This window comes from Leptodactylus fuscus, chromosome 10 (genome assembly GCF_031893055.1).
Source record: "Leptodactylus fuscus isolate aLepFus1 chromosome 10, aLepFus1.hap2, whole genome shotgun sequence".
NCBI classification, from domain to species: domain Eukaryota; kingdom Metazoa; phylum Chordata; class Amphibia; order Anura; family Leptodactylidae; genus Leptodactylus; species Leptodactylus fuscus.
Window position 1 is genome coordinate 55,977,470 of NC_134274.1, and position 17,943 is coordinate 55,995,412.

The 17,943-nt window shown below is 42.9% G+C and overlaps 1 protein-coding gene across 5 annotated transcripts in view; it reads left to right on the forward strand.

The window, feature by feature from the left end:
* SORBS1 (sorbin and SH3 domain containing 1) overlaps positions 1-17,943 on the forward strand; it is a 121,624-nt gene that overhangs the window by 48,739 nt on the left and 54,942 nt on the right. For 2 of the 5 annotated variants that reach the window (XM_075258137.1, XM_075258135.1), the window contains 4 exons: positions 5,403-5,477; positions 8,935-8,988; positions 13,119-13,248; positions 14,209-14,323. In XM_075258137.1, coding sequence (XP_075114238.1) covers positions 5,403-5,477; positions 8,935-8,988; positions 13,119-13,248; positions 14,209-14,323 — 374 coding nt within the window. Of the gene's footprint in view, positions 1-5,402; positions 5,478-6,882; positions 6,946-8,934; positions 8,989-13,118; positions 13,249-14,208; positions 14,324-17,943 lie in introns of all 5 variants that reach the window. The other 3 variants (XM_075258138.1, XM_075258136.1, XM_075258134.1) reach the window with 2 other exon arrangements.

Below are 17,943 nucleotides of genomic sequence, written 5' to 3' on the forward strand. Positions count from 1 at the left end.
TCATCATCCACCACTTCCTCTTCCAACTCCTGTCTCATCTCCTCCTCCCGCACAATGCGCCGGTCAACTGGATGCCCTGATGGCAACTGCGTCACATCATCGTCGATGAGGGTGGGTTGCTGGTCATCCACCACCAAATCGAACGGAGATGGAGGAGACTCTAGTGTTTGAGCATCTGGACACAGATGCTCCTCTGTTAGGTTCGTGGAATCGTGACGTGGAGAGGCAGGTTGAGGGACAATGAAAGGAGCGGAGAACAGCTCTGGGGAGCAGGGACAGTTGGGGTTATTGTTCTGTGAAGCTTGGGAATTTTGGGAGGAAGGAGGACAAGACTGTTGGGTAATAGGAGGAGAGGAGGCAGAGTCTGACTGGCTGCTGGACAATGTGCTGTAAGCGTTCTCTGACAGCCATTGCAAGACCTGTTCCTGGTTCTCGGGCCTACTAAGGTTTGTACCCTGCAGTTTAGTTAATGTGGCAAGCAACCCTGGCACTGTGGAGTGGCGCAATGCTTGCTGCCCCACAGGAGTAGGCACGGGACGCCCTGTGGCTTCACTGCTACCTTGCTCCCCAGAACCATTCCCCCGACCTCGCCCACGGCCTCGTCCACGTCCCTTTCCGGGAGCCTTGCGCATTTTGAATTCCCAGTTAGAAATTGGCACTATATACCAGTAGCAAAAATTGTGGGTGCACGTAACCCCAATATATTCTTTGAATTCCCAGTCAGACAATGGCACTGTATACCAGTAGTAAAAATTGTGGGTGCACGTAACCCCAATATATTCTTTGAATTACCAGTCAGAAACTGGCACTATATGGCAGTAGCAAGAAATGAGGGTATTTGTAACCCCAATATATTCTTTGAATTCCCAGTCAGAAACTGGCACTGTATACCAGTAGTAAAAATTGTGGGTGCACGTAACCCCAATATATTCTTTGAATTCCCAGTCAGACAATGGCACTATATACCAGTAGCAAGAAATGAGGGTATTTATAACCCCAATATATTCTTTGAATTCCCAGTCAGAAACTGGCACTATATGGCAGTAGCAAGAAATGAGGGTATTTATAACCCCAATATATTCTTTGAATTCCCAGTCAGACAATGGCACTGTATACCAGTAGTAAAAATTGTGGGTGCACGTAACCCCAATATATTCTTTGAATTACCAGTCAGAAACTGGCACTATATGGCAGTAGCAAGAAATGAGGGTATTTGTAACCCCAATATATTCTTTGAATTCCCAGTCAGAAACTGGCACTGTATACCAGTAGTAAAAATTGTGGGTGCACGTAACCCCAATATATTCTTTGAATTCCCAGTCAGACAATGGCACTATATACCAGTAGCAAGAAATGAGGGTATTTATAACCCCAATATATTCTTTGAATTACCAGTCAGAAACTGGCACTATATGGCAGTAGCAAGAAATGAGGGTATTTGTAACCCCAATATATTCTTTGAATTCCCAGTCAGAAACTGGCACTGTATACGAGTAGTAAAAATTGTGGGTGCACGTAACCCCAATATATTCTTTGAATTACCAGTCAGAAACTGGCACTATATGGCAGTAGCAAGAAATGAGGGTATTTGTAACCCCAATATATTCTTTGAATTCCCAGTCAGACAATGGCACTATATACCAGTAGCAAGAAATGAGGGTATTTATAACCCCAATATATTCTTTGAATTCCCAGTCAGACAATGGCACTGTATACCAGTAGTAAAAATTGTGGGTGCACGTAACCCCAATATATTCTTTGAATTCCCAGTCAGAAACTGGCACTATATGGCAGTAGCAAGAAATGAGGGTATTTATAACCCCAATATATTCTTTGAATTCCCAGTCAGACAATGGCACTGTATACCAGTAGTAAAAATTGTGGGTGCACGTAACCCCAATATATTCTTTGAATTACCAGTCAGAAACTGGCACTATATGGCAGTAGCAAGAAATGAGGGTATTTGTAACCCCAATATATTCTTTGAATTCCCAGTCAGAAACTGGCACTGTATACCAGTAGTAAAAATTGTGGGTGCACGTAACCCCAATATATTCTTTGAATTACCAGTCAGAAACTGGCACTATATGGCAGTAGCAAGAAATGAGGGTATTTGTAACCCCAATATATTCTTTGAATTCCCAGTCAGAAACTGGCACTGTATACCAGTAGTAAAAATTGTGGGTGCATGTAACCCCAATATATTCTTTGAATTCCCAGTCAGACAATGGCACTATATACCAGTAGCAAGAAATGAGGGTATTTATAACCCCAATATATTCTTTGAATTCCCAGTCAGACAATGGCACTGTATACCAGTAGTAAAAATTGTGGGTGCACGTAACCCCAATATATTCTTTGAATTCCCAGTCAGAAACTGGCACTATATGGCAGTAGCAAGAAATGAGGGTATTTATAACCCCAATATATTCTTTGAATTCCCAGTCAGACAATGGCACTGTATACCAGTAGTAAAAATTGTGGGTGCACGTAACCCCAATATATTCTTTGAATTACCAGTCAGAAACTGGCACTATATGGCAGTAGCAAGAAATGAGGGTATTTGTAACCCCAATATATTCTTTGAATTCCCAGTCAGAAACTGGCACTGTATACCAGTAGTAAAAATTGTGGGTGCACGTAACCCCAATATATTCTTTGAATTCCCAGTCAGACAATGGCACTATATACCAGTAGCAAGAAATGAGGGTATTTATAACCCCAATATATTCTTTGAATTACCAGTCAGAAACTGGCACTATATGGCAGTAGCAAGAAAGGAGGGTATTTATAACCCCAATATATTCTTTGAATTCCCAGTCAGAAACTGGCACTGTATACCAGTAGTAAAAATTGTGGGTGCACGTAACCCCAATATATTCTTTGAATTCCCAGTCAGACAATGGCACTATATGGCAGTAGCAAAAATAGTGGGTGTATATAGCCCCAATTCTATTGCTAGGGGACTTGCAGGGTATTTCTGGGGTGAAGGTGGGGGGGCACACCGTTGGAACGGGTATCGGGGGTATATATCGGGTATACGGGAATACACTGACAGTGTATTCCATTCAGGATCCTGGGAAAGCTGGGTTGCGGCGATTGAGCCCGTCAGTGCCACGTTACACTGACAAGCTTCTCCCTGGAATTTAGCTCTTACAAGAGCTGTTGTGGTTGTCTTCTCCTTCCTATCCTAGCCTGTCCCTGCCTACCCAGAATCTAAGCCCTAGCTAGCTGGACGGAAACCTCCGTCCTCGGTGAATTGCAAGCTCAGAATGACGCGAACCTGGGCGGCGCTGTTCTTTTAAATTAGAGGTCACATGTTTTCGGCAGCCAATGGGTTTTGCCTACTTTTCTCAACGTCACCGGTGTCGTAGTTCCTGTCCCACCTACCCTGCGCTGTTATTGGAGCAAAAAAGGCGCCAGGGAAGGTGGGAGGGGAATCGAGTAATGGCGCACTTTACCACGCGGTGTTCGATTCGATTCGAACATGCCGAACAGCCTAATATCCGATCGAACATGAGTTCGATAGAACACTGTTCGCTCATCTCTAATGTCTATAACCAGCCGCAATAGTAATGTATAGGATTCCCATAAAATAGTGAAAAAAAAGAAGCTTTAAAAAAGCGGCGGGGGAGCGAGGAAAAGGTGAGTTTACGCTCGCCGCACATTTTGTCCCTCTTTCAGTTCTTCAAAAGTTGAGAGGTATGGTATAGTGAATGGAGTTATTCACACAACAACATCTGTTTGTCTTTTTTGCGTCCATAAACCCCCCCAAAATAGATGAAAACACTGGTTGATTCGTGTAGCAAACCCCATTGCCTTTCCTATTTTCCCTTACCTTTTTTTTGCTTTGTACAATTTTTGGAGGCTTCAATGATGAGTACGGTATTTTATATTTACCAATCTTCCACTCGCTCTGTCATGGGTGATTTACAAAGTAATTATTCCAGTCATTAGAAATCTAATTGTCTTTTAATACCTCCTGGTTGCTGATACAGTGTTTACAGTTTGCAGGCACCAGGCCATTAAACTAGGGAGCGGCCTCTTATCTTTAATAAATCACAGTTGTTTTTTCCGCTACCGGAATGTCTGCCATAACTGATTAATCTGAAGTCTTTATCTGTGTGCAATTAAGTATCAGCCATGATAAATGTGTGCACGGATGTCACGGACCGCCACGTCTATGTAATTTACTGGTCCAAAATGAAAGGCACACTTAACATGTAGTAAGTTAGCCTTTAGATTATATTTGCAGCCTTTCCCCCATTTGTTTTTTTTTTTCTTTAAAAGTAGATTGTGAGCCCCATATAGAGATCACAATGTACTTTTTTTTTTTTTCATTCAAGTATGTCTTTGTACAAAGGGAGGAAATCCACGCCAACATGGGGAGAACATACAAACTCCTTGCAGATGTTGCTCCTGGCGGGATTCGAAGCCATGACTGCAGCATTGCAAGGCTGTAGTGCTAACCACTGAGCCACCATGTTGCCCCTGCCTTTCCGCCATTTGTGTGAGCGTGATTGAGTTTATAAAAAGTCACTTAATACATAAATACCAAGTCTAAAATTCTATCTTGTCCGCTCTTGACGGACCTTAGTTGGAGTGGACTGTTACCCTTCGTTCACATCTGCGTTCGGTATTCCATTTGGGGAGTACGCATGGGGACCTCCCCCGAATGGAATACCGAACGCAACTGCAAGTGCTGTCCAGTGAAAGCACATGGACCCCATAGACTATAATGGGGTCAGTGTGCTTGCCGTGACTGCCCACACAAATCATGCGGGCAAGAAAGTAGTTTGTGAACTACTTTCCAGTCCGCATGATCCCTGCAGAGATCTGGCGGCAAGCACACGGACCCCATTATAGTCTATAGCGTCCGTGTGCTTTTACTGGCACACCACTTGCAGTTGCGTTTGGTATTCCGTCCGTGGGGGTCCTCATGCGGACTCCCCGAGATGGAATCCAGACGCAGATGTGAACAAGGCCTTAAAGTGAAGTGTGCATTATAAACAACTTTGGAGGTTTGCACCTTAAATCTGCAACTATCTCGCGCTTACTGTAGAACAGGTAAAGGTGACCATACATATAGGGTAACTTCTGCTGATAGTCAAAATCATCCATAGATCTGGCAAATGTGGTGAATTATATCCGCTACAAGATATTATGCATGCAAAAGAATGCTCAAAATAGAAAAGTTGTTGGCCGGATTCTCGGGTATCAGGCTAGATATCTATACAGTTAAGCATTGTTTACGCTGCTCTTACAGAAGGCCTGTTTGTTGGTGGTACATAGTCGTAAAATCAGTCTTTAGATTCCAGAAATACTTCTCATCTGTGGGGGCTTCTCTCATTCCCAGTCTGTGCAACTTCTCTCTTTTTATTCTTCTATATATGGCTTATTAGATGTTCCCGATGAAAACCCTTATACCCCCACTTACATATTTCCTGAGCTTCATGAAGTCAAGCCTCAAGCAGAAGGTACCAGAGGATAGGCTTGAGAAGTGAATAAGTGTTTGCTTATGTAATCCCTACAATTATTGACCGTGCTTGCTTACATAAGATGGAGAATAATGCTTTATGTTTGCTAACATATTAATACATTTTGTAACGTGTTATGGCCCTAACCCTATTAAGAAGGCAGCCGTGATCTTGTAACGTGTTATAGCAGGAAGACCTGGGGCTCTTTAGTTCTGAAACCACCATTCACTATATATAGTATATAATAAGATAAGATAATCCTTTAATAGTCCCACAATGGGGAAATTTCTGTGATACAGTTTCATAGATGGTACAGTAGTATATAACAAGAAAGGAAACACATACAAGCTCATGGCAGATAGAGAAATCCTAGGAATCATAGCAACTAAAAAAGAAAGAAACACAGACACACTGCAGGATCATTTAGTTCTCTGTGCGGAGTGATGTTAATAATAAAGCCGACCATGGTTGGAGGACATGAGGAGGGGTTACAGTATGTAGATATAACAGGCAGAAACATTTTTTTGCAGAGGTGGGGGACATATGCAGCTATCATGATAACATGTGGCAGTTCCCTTGGTGGGTAGTGAGATCTCCTGCTCACAGCTGATAGTTCGGTATCTTGCATCAGCACTATTGTCCATTAACCACAAAAAATGCCCCAAATGTCTTTCATCACAAGCCCTCCTCCTTTCTTCTTACCACTATATTCTACTGCCCAAAGAAGTCTGAAGCCATCCAGGTAGACAGGGTGCTGCTCTCTTGCCAAGCTTCCATAAACTCATGGGGTAGGTGGGTGATGGTAGGTTCCCAGGTTGTAACAGAGTCCCACGTGCCCACAGTAAAAGAAAGAGATACCAGTCAGCTGAAGGCATCTTCACACATCAGCAATAGATGCCAAGAATCATCTCCTTGAAAGAAGAAGTCCACACTTCCATGCAGGTTTCTCCTCCATGCCGCATGGTGACCATGCTGTCCTTAGTTCGTGGGGGGATGGTAACAAGCACATGTACACAGGAAACTCCAGCTGAATCAGGTCTTGAGTCTTGTCCATGCTTTAACAATAGAAACAAAAGGAAAAAAAAAATACTCCACAGGGTTTTCCATTCGATTTATAGCTGCTAATTCATAGTGCTAGTTTGCTTGGTTAGAGGATTCTTGAAGATACAGACAAAAAGAGTGAAAAAGAAAGATAAAGGTTGCTCTCAGCTTGGAGCTCTGTATCGAGGCAGCCACTCAGTATGGCGCCATCTAGGAAAAAAATAAAAATAATGTACTTAAGCGGATGGTGTATAGTCACCAGCAAGTATCAGGGATTACGGTTCTTATGTATGTGTTAGACTATAGTAATATTACCACAGGTACATGTGGATATGCTGTTCTGTGCTGCTTTTCTCTGCTGCAGAGTTCAATCCTTATACTCCCACCTACCAGTTTCCTGTATCTACTCCTAGCCCTAGTTCTGAAGGTAAATGGAAGACTAAAGCTGGTCGTACGCTAGAGATCTCAGACAGCAGATATTGTGGAAAAAGTGATCTGTTGTCATTGCCCGGCAATACTTGGAAAGTCATATATGTTGAATGGCAGATGTGTGCCCATGAATAGATGGTCATCTGCCAATTGTCATCACTTTAACTTATACCACTGCCATCCAGAGCAACAGTCTTCTCAGACCACTGTATATGGCAACTTACTAAGAAAGTGGCCATCTGGAATCTCTAGTGTACGCCCAGTTTAAGAGTATATTTTCTGTACTAACTTTCTTTCAGCTCTGTTAGGCTTGGGTTGTATCTTATGTTTGCACATGATAGATTTGGACTTGGATTTGCGGTGGTGTCTCTGATGTTGCGTGCTGTTGTGTAATAACACTTTACCTTCCAAAGTATATGATATTGCGCTTCAGATCAGGTTGTGTTATGCCTGCCATCATACAGGAAGGGCAATGGAGCGTCTATTAGGGCTAGGGCCCAATGCATTATAACCGTGGGTGGCATAGCAGGGAGAGAGCATTGTCTACCAGTGGCGCTCCTGTAATCCGCACCTGTATACTACAACGTACGTACAGACTGATTGGTGCTACTTAGCACGTTATATATGGTTTATACTTTAATGCAATTTTATTGTTTTTTATAGGTTGCACTTTATTTATTTGTGTGTTTCTTTTACCTACTTGTGTATTTGTACTGCATCTATTGAATCTAATGATGAAATTGCAATAAAACGTCAATAGGTTAATTGACCTCCCATGAAATTGATCCTATTGTGTGTTTCTGAGATAGACTCATATAAAACAGGCATGCTTTAAAAGGAGCCTGTCAGGTACAAAATAACCCCCAAACCAGTAATAGTGCTATGTAGGGGCCTTTAATAGATGGAGAAATAGATCTCTGTAGCCACAAACCAATATAGCTATGCAGAATAAAAATCCGCTTCTTATAGATAAGCAAGTCACCCTGCAAGAGCACCAGGGTCAGGCCTGACATGCCAGATTTACCTACAGACTGCTACAAGTGCTTTGGCTCTCTTCTAAAGGCTGTCTGTAGGCAAATCAAGCCCTGTCCCTGGTGCACTTGCTGACTGATTTGCAAAAAGTTGACTAGCTCTGCATTGCTTATAGGTTATGGCCATAGAGATATGGTTTATTCTTATTAAAGCCCCTACATGGCAATAGTATTGGTTTGGGAGGTGTTTTGGACCTGACAGAGTCCCTTTAAGCAGAAAGAAGCATGGCTTGAAAGACAACATTTTGCATCAAATATGCACCAACATTCTGTTTAAATGGTGATAAATCTGTTGCATTTTCAGACTGCGTATTTTTATACTGTGTACCTATTAGTAAGTGTTGATGGCACCGTATAAGCCCAGGAAAATAAATAAAAATAGAATAATGGTAAAATATAAATGTGTACTTTTCTAAGGATCACTGACTGATATATTGGAGATTATTGTGATAATATAATCCTTCTAGTGACCCGTATGTACAGTCAGTCTTTATTACAGGGATGCATAGAATCCTGCAGAATTATGGGGTAGAGCAGAACCATATGTTCCAGCCTGCCCAATCCTATTCATGTTATGATTGATGGACAGCAATACATGGGTTCCGGTGCCTGTGTCTCCGCTCCTCTAATCTCTAGGGCATCTGTCTATGCTGATTTATGAATATTCCAGCCCTGCAATTATATCCCATAAAGATATTCAGATCTGCATGTGAACACATGTCAATATAATGTTCTGAATTCCAGAGGAGAATAATCTGGTCACTCAAGCTGATAGCTGTCATTTTCCTATGTATATTACAATTATGTAAAATTATGATTGTACACCCCTTTTGTTTTTTGTCTTATGGCCCATTTGTGTGCTTATTACTCTGCGGTGGTATTGTTCTCAATTTGGAACAACTATTAGTCAGACACACTTTTCATTTTTCTTATTTGTATCTCTTCTATTTTTTTAGATGATGATTCAGACTCTTATCCAAGTTATGGGCGACATTCTTATATAGAGGATGGTAAGATTTTAAATTTTTACCTTACAGTACAGTGCTATTTAGCAGACTACCACAAGGTGGCGATGTTATATACTGAAACATATTTAACTTCTGTATTTGAAAATAAATACACTATTCAAATGGGACAGTTTTTGGGTTTGGGATTTACTTTGATTTGTATTATTGTCCGCAGAGTTCATTGAGGCCAATGTTATCTTATTTCCTGTAAATACACAATTGGGTTGGGTTCACATCTGCATTCATAGTTGGAAAGGATAAGAGTTGTATGCACAGGATTTTCTAGCCACATGGAAACCTTTGGTATCGAACACAATAGTGAGATATAGTAGTATTTTAAAAAAAATCGAAACCAATTCACGTAAGCGGACATCATTATAAATCATATCACTGCAATGGTTCACGGCAGGATGGAGACAGGCCCAATTGGTAAAGGGAAGAGGCTGCACAGGTGTAACATTCACATGCACACTTACAATCCATCATGGGATTATATAAACTGCCAGTCAAATGATAATGCAAGGTGCACTATGTTGGCTTGCATCAAGTTGCCTATACTATAAGATCAAGCAGTCTGTCCAGCCCCTATATATGTACAGGCGCCCACATCTCTTTTTTACGTAAACCAATACACCAATTCCTGGCTGCATCCTGCAAAAAAATGAATTACTAACCTTTAGAGATGAGCGAACAGTGTTCTATCGAACACATGTTCGATCGGATATCAGGGTGTTCGCCATGTTCGAATCGAATCGAACACCACGTGGTAAAGTGCGCCAAAATTCGATTCCCCTCCCACCTTCCCTGGCGCCTTTTTTGCACCAATAACAGCGCAGGGGAGGTGGGACAGGAACTACGACACTGGGGGCATTGAAAAAAATTGGAAAAAGTCATTGGCTGCCGAAATCAGGTGACCTCCATTTTAGACGAATAGTGGATTTCAAATCCGGGTCATATGAGAATGTGAACTTTGTGACTATGAGACAGGGATAGCTGTACAGGCAGGGATAGCTAGGGATAACCTTTATTTAGGGGGGAATGTTATTAAAAATAACTTTTTGGGGCTCTATCGGGTGTGTAATTGTGATTTTTGTGAGATAAACTTTTTCCCATAGGGATGCATTGGCCAGCGCTGATTGGCCGAATTCCGTACTCTGGCCAATCAGTGCTGGCCAATGCATTCTATTAGCTTGATGAAGCAGAGTGTGCACAAGGGTTCAAGCGCACCCTCGGCTCTGATGTAGCAGAGCCGAGGCTGCACAAGGGTTCAAGCGCACCCTCGGCTCTGATGTAGGAGAGCCGAGGGTGCACTTGAACCCTTGTGCACCCTCAGCTCTGCTACATCAGAGCCGAGGGTGCGCTTGAACCCTTGTGCACACTCTGCTTCATCAAGCTAATAGAATGCATTGGCCAGCGCTGATTGGCCAATGTATTCTATTAGCCTGATGAAGTAGAGCTGAATGTGTGTGCTAAGCACACACATTCAGCTCTACTTCATCGGGCTAATAGAATGCATTGGCCAGCGCTGATTGGCCAGAGTACGGAACTCGACCAATCAGCGCTGGCTCTGCTGGAGGAGGCGGAGTCTAAGATCGCTCCACACCAGTCTCCATTCAGGTCCGACCTTAGACTCCGCCTCCTCCGGCAGAGCCAGCGCTGATTGGCCGAAGGCTGGCCAATGCATTCCTATGCGAATTCAGAGACTTAGCAGTGCTGAGTCAGTTTTGCTCAACTACACATCTGATGCACACTCGGCACTGCTACATCAGATGTAGCAATCTGATGTAGCAGAGCCGAGGGTGCACTAGAACCCCTGTGCAAACTCAGTTCACGCTAATAGAATGCATTGGCCAGCGCTGATTGGCCAATGCATTCTATTAGCCCGATGAAGTAGAGCTGAATGTGTGTGCTAAGCACACACATTCAGCACTGCTTCATCACGCCAATACAATGCATTAGCCAGTGCTGATTGGCCAGAGTACGGAATTCGGCCAATCAGCGCTGGCTCTGCTGGAGGAGGCGGAGTCTAAGATCGCTCCACACCAGTCTCCATTCAGGTCCGACCTTAGACTCCGCCTCCTCCAGCAGAGCCAGCGCTGATTGGCCGAATTCCGTACTCTGGCCAATCAGCACTGGCTAATGCATTGTATTGGCTTGATGAAGCAGTGCTGAATGTGTGTGCTTAGCACACACATTCAGCTCTACTTCATCGGGCTAATAGAATGCATTGGCCAATCAGCGCTGGCCAATGCATTCTATTAGCGTGAACTGAGTTTGCACAGGGGTTCTAGTGCACCCTCGGCTCTGCTACATCAGATTGCTACATCTGATGTAGCAGTGCCGAGTGTGCATCAGATGTGTAGTTGAGCAAAACTGACTCAGCACTGCTAAGTCTGCATTCGCATAGGAATGCATTGGCCAGCCTTCGGCCAATCAGCGCTGGCTCTGCCGGAGGAGGCGGAGTCTAAGGTCGGACCTGAATGGAGACTGGTGTGGAGCGATCTTAGACTCCGCCTCCTCCAGCAGAGCCAGCGCTGATTGGCCGAATTCCGTACTCTGGCCAATCAGCACTGGCTAATGCATTGTATTGGCTTGATGAAGCAGTGCTGAATGTGTGTGCTTAGCACACACATTCAGCTCTACTTCATCGGGCTAATAGAATGCATTGGCCAGCGCTGATTGGCCGAATTCCGTACTCTGGCCAATCAGCACTGGCTAATGCATTGTATTGGCTTGATGAAGCAGTGCTGAATGTGTGTGCTTAGCACACACATTCAGCTCTACTTCATCGGGCTAATAGAATGCATTGGCCAATCAGCGCTGGCCAATGCATTCTATTAGCGTGAACTGAGTTTGCACAGGGGTTCTAGTGCACCCTCGGCTCTGCTACATCAGATTGCTACATCTGATGTAGCAGTGCCGAGTGTGCATCAGATGTTTAGTTGAGCAAAACTGACTCAGCACTGCTAAGTCTGCATTCGCATAGGAATGCATTGGCCAGCCTTCGGCCAATCAGCGCTGGCTCTGCCGGAGGAGGCGGAGTCTAAGGTCGGACCTGAATGGAGACTGGTGTGGAGCGATCTTAGACTCCGCCTCCTCCAGCAGAGCCAGCGCTGATTGGCCGAATTCCGTACTCTGGCCAATCAGCACTGGCTAATGCATTGTATTGGCTTGATGAAGCAGTGCTGAATGTGTGTGCTTAGCACACACATTCAGCTCTACTTCATCGGGCTAATAGAATGCATTGGCCAGCGCTGATTGGCCGAATTCCGTACTCTGGCCAATCAGCACTGGCTAATGCATTGTATTGGCTTGATGAAGCAGTGCTGAATGTGTGTGCTTAGCACACACATTCAGCTCTACTTCATCGGGCTAATAGAATGCATTGGCCAATCAGCGCTGGCCAATGCATTCTATTAGCGTGAACTGAGTTTGCACAGGGGTTCTAGTGCACCCTCGGCTCTGCTACATCAGATTGCTACATCTGATGTAGCAGTGCCGAGTGTGCATCAGATGTTTAGTTGAGCAAAACTGACTCAGCACTGCTAAGTCTGCATTCGCATAGGAATGCATTGGCCAGCCTTCGGCCAATCAGCGCTGGCTCTGCCGGAGGAGGCGGAGTCTAAGGTCGGACCTGAATGGAGACTGGTGTGGAGCGATCTTAGACTCCGCCTCCTCCAGCAGAGCCAGCGCTGATTGGTCGAGTTCCGTACTCTGGCCAATCAGCACTGGCCAATGCATTTCTATGGGGAAAAGTTAGCTTGCGAAAATCGCAAACTGACAGGGATTTCCATGAAATAAAGTGACTTTTATGCCCCCAGACATGCTTCCCCTGCTGTCCCAGTGTCATTCCAGGGTGTTGGTATCATTTCCTGGGGTGTCATAGTGGACTTGGTGACCCTCCAGACACGAATTTGGGTTTCCCCCTTAACGAGTTTATGTTCCCCATAGACTATAATGGGGTTCGAAACCCATTCGAACACTCGAACAGTGAGCGGCTGTTCGAATCGAATTTCGAACCTCGAACATTTTAGTGTTCGCTCATCTCTACTAACCTTAAAGCCAAAATACACAAGTCTGCAACTCACGTCAAGTTTTCCAGCATTGCGTTTTATTTCAATGTGTTATTGCAGGCAAATCTCAAGCGTCAGTACCTCGTTCCAAGAGTGAGATGGATAACATTGATATGGACAGGAATGTCCGCAGATCTGTAACATTACCTCTACCGACTCGCACCTCTTCACTTAAGCCAGGGCATGAAAGGTAAGACCTAGAATGTTTTTAAGGATTATGTCTGAACCTATACATTAGTTGTGTTCTTACCTAGTGATAGACTTTGTAAGGGTTTATGTATTTTTTTTATGCATGTTTGATTGAAAGGAACTTCCAGATATAACTTACTTGATATCACGTCCTTCCTGCCCATCCACCCTTAGCTACAGTATTAACTCCCTAAAGTCCATAGTTGTTTCATGTAAGAAAATAAAAAGTTTCCCATCCAGCCCTGAACACATGGGATTAAATCTTCCCAAATTTTCACTTGAATGTAATAGAGAGAACTCATTGCACAGTACACGCTGATACTGGCTGCCTCCAGAATATGTCTACACGGCCTCATGGGAGCGCTCATGTACTGTCATCTGGACAGTAGAACTTGGGAAATATCATTCGTTCATGTAATGGTTTTCTAAAGACACATTTTTCCCATGTAGATTTGTCATTATTGCTAATAGGCAGGATCTAAGAATTTCACTTAGGCAATAGCTTTCATTCACAATACAATGTTCAGGGTTTATATTCGGTGCGATGAGTCTGCACAGGAAAACCTAGAATTACAGGCTTACTGGGAAGGGTTAATAAGGCCTCTCCCAGTCCTCAGATGGCCTGGCCCTTCACCAAGGAGAAGTATCCAGGGAACGGAATAAGAAACATCTGCGTATCTGACTGCAACACGTATTAGTTTGGGTTAGAAATCATTGAGTTTCTGCACTAGGAAACAGGAGATTAGAGTTTATATCTGTTCCATTATGTTCAGAGGAGTCGTCGTAAAAACACCAAATACATAAGAACAGACAAAAAGCATCCACAAACTCAAGCCGATTTCCTGTCTGAAGATGAAAATGCCTGGATGGAGGATTAGCTGCCCTGGAGTATTTCCATCCAAAACACATGTTTCCTCGGTAACAGGGAGGTTTCACGGTTAATTGCTTTCCTTGTCCTCAGGAATGATTGGGATCCCCCAGACAAGAAGGTCGACACCAGAAAATACAGAGCGGAGCCAAGAAGCATTCATGAGTACCAGCCTGGGAAATCCTCTGCCCTCGTCAATGAGAAGATGGTAATGTAATTCACAAGCTGGGGCTTAGTGTCATTGTGTGTGTGCACAGGGTCATGCTGGACCTTGTTGTCTTACTAATGGAAAGTTGAGCCAAGACTAGTCAAGCCTCAATGCCATGGCTGCAGTGTAAGCACTACACTTTATATGAGGATGGTAGACGTCTTAGATTTGGTCTCTAGGATGGGGAATGGAGGGAGGTCCGCATTCCAAGAGAGTGTCTTTGTATTGTCTGTGGAAGCAGTCGCTTTCTGAGCTGCTGACTGCCTGGTAATCTTTGCTCTAACATAATGTACATCGATGTGACGCATTATGTTTTATATTTATGTGGTTGATGACGTATAGTATGTTATTGCTTAACCATTTTCAACCCTAAGGATGGGAATGGAGATCAAGCTGTGCAATGCAATGTGTGTCATTTGTCGTGTGCTACTAAATATTAACCCTTTTTTCCCTCAATAATGTTTTATACATACAGTATGTCATTTTTAGCAGTCCATTAAATACATCATGTTTATGCCCAGTATCAGTATAGTCCACTACAGCAGACATAACATAAGTAATGATTGTATGTTTTTAGTTGCTGATATTCATCCTGGTTTTCACCTTACATGAGCAAAAGCTTTCTTTTATACTTTGTAAAGGGTCTGGTGTACTGTTACTTATGCAGTTTATTGCATTATGGTCTCTCGCTCCCTGTACCCAGACCATGTTTCCATACCTTTGATGTTCCATGATATAATGTTATGACTTCTCTCTGGGATATGTCATAAAATTATGATGGGTAGGGTAAGAGACTGTGTTAAAGTTCCTGGCTCAGCTGATGGCAGGGAGTGCCACCATTTAGGGAAAAAAACTTTGAAGGAGATGCAGCACTTAAAGGGGTTGTTCAGTTTAAGACAAATATTGAGAGACAAATGTTATTGTTTGTTTAATGAAAAGTTCTACAATTTTACAATATACTTTCTGTATCAATTTCTTGTGGTTTTCTAGATCTCTGCTTGCTGTCATTCATTCTTCTTTCTTACAGTAGATAAAAATCAGCCTATGGTCACGTGATATACAGTCCATGGTCATGTGATATACAGTCCATGGTCATGTGATACACAGTCCATGGTCATGTGATGTACACACAGGTGCACAGTTCGTTAATCACAGCACAGTAATCAGACATCTGCCTTGTAATGTGCTGTGCACCTATGTGTTCAATCACATGACCATGGACTGTACATCACATGACCATGGACTGTATATCACATGATCATGGACTGATTTATCCACTGGTAGTAAGCAGAATGAATGACAGCAAGCAGAGATCTAGAAAACTGTGAGGAATTGATACAGAAAGTATATAGAAAAATTGTATAATTTTTCATTATACTGCATAAACATTTGTCTCTTCATACTTGTGTGAAACTGGACAACCCCCTTTAACTAGAGTTGTCCATTTCTTCTGAGGACCGTGGGAGTCCGAGCCATAAGGACTGTTTCAGTTTTGGATCCAATGCGAGTGTCAGTTTCTTATATCCGTTTTGCATTTTTTCATTGATCATATTTTTTTTTTCCAACTCTGTCTTTGACAATAGATCAGTGAAAAATGGCTACTACTGAGATAGCATCGAATGCTGTTTTATTTAACTGATTCATAGACTTCAGAGGGGTGGATGAGGTCGGTAAGAATATACCTGAATAGAATTTGCTCAAAAAAAAAAAAAAATTATACAGGGATACATTCAGCAGTGAAAAAAACAAAACTGAAATATGCATGAGACCATAGGAAAACATTCATTCTAATGCTATGTAAGTGCTGTCCATTACAAAAATAAGAGACACTCAGAGGACAAAAACATGTACAAGGGGCCACACGGTGGCTCAGTGGTTAGCACTGCACCCTTGCAGCACTGGAGTCCTGGGTTCGAATCCTGCCAAGGGCAAAAAAAACATCTGCAAGGCGTTTGTATGTTCTCCCCATGTTTGTGTGGATTTCCATCACATACTCCAAAGACATACTGATAGGGGAAAATGTACATTGTGAGCTCTATGTGGGGCTCACAATCTACATTTAATTTAAAAAAAACAAACAAACAGTCATGTACATGGACTCTTATTTTCTCAAAGCCATTGCTGATCTTATTTGTTATATGCTGTAAATCATTGCTTCTTTCTAGTAGACCAGCCGCAGTAAGCCTCCAATCCACACTTCACAGTCTGGCAGTATTAACACTACAGAGGGAGCGGCGCATTATGAGCCCGCCAAAAAACAGCAGCCGTGATCAAGAATCTACAGTAGTCTGGTCAGCCTGTTAGTTCAAAAATAGAAAATATTTTATATAAGGTGTGAAATCCTGCAGAACAGTCATTTAATGCATATGTTGTATTATATTCAAGCCAGCTAGTAGCTGGCAGTATTACTTGGCTCATATCAGCTCAGTCGGGATGTATACAGTTAATATAAGTGATGTGTATTATTAGTGCTTCCTCACCAATAGTGTTCAGTTCACTTGCTGCAATCACAGACTTCTAACTCTAGGTGGAACCAGTGGTTTGATTATTTATTTCATGAAAATCGGAGATTTTGGATATTTCAGACCTAGGCCTATTAGTAATAGAGAATATCAAAAATTATTCAAAAATCTCCTTTATCATATATGCCTGGTTGACTTCCAACTATTAATTCAGGATTCGTAATATCAGCTATTATTTTTGATACAGTATATAGGAAATTCCATTGTTCCGCTGATGAAGGGTCATACTAAGTGGGTCGTCTCCATCACTTGTTATTGACCTAAGTGGGCTTTTCCAAAAAGCACATTTATTACAGTATAGGTGATACATTTCTGACTTTTGGGACCTCTATTGATCATTTGAATGGGGTCCCAAGCCCCTATGGGAGGAGCTTGAATGGAGCTGTGGTCATGCATGCATGCTATCACCCAATCCAATGTCTATGGGGCCAAGGGAAATGGATAAGCTTTGTTCTTGGCTGTTTTCCTTAGCACCATCAACACTGAATAGAGTGACCAAGCACAATTGAATTCGGCAAAAAAAATTGGTGGTGGTGGGGGGGGAGTTTTCTGTTGTGGATTTTGTGTGTCAGTCCTATGTGGACATGCCCGAAAAGACGGAGCGCATGGTAACAAGTATAATAATAGCCATCCAGGCAGAGATCTACAGTCAGGGGAGTAATAAGTATAATAATAACCATCCAGGCAGAGATCTACAGTCAGGGAAGTAATAAGTATAATAATAGCCATCCAGGCAGAGATCTACAGTCAGGGGAGTAATAAGTATAATAATAACCATCCATACCCCATACCCTGGTCTATAGTCTCTCACTCTGCTAAATCAGTATCCCTACGCTATGCTGAGGATGGCCCAATAGGCCGAAACAGCGCTGTCCATAGCTGGGAATCTGTTCCTTTTGGGACAGAAATACTGATTTGGCAATGAAATCCACATTATGATTAAAAGACTTTATAACTGAGTCGTTCATGATGTTAAGGATGCTGCCCTCTATAGGGTGGTATACAGAGTGCACTCTGTTCTCCTAATTCCATCCAGGAGAATAGATTTGCATATTTTTTACCCATAATCCCTAGCGGAGCAGGAATGACTTGTAAGTC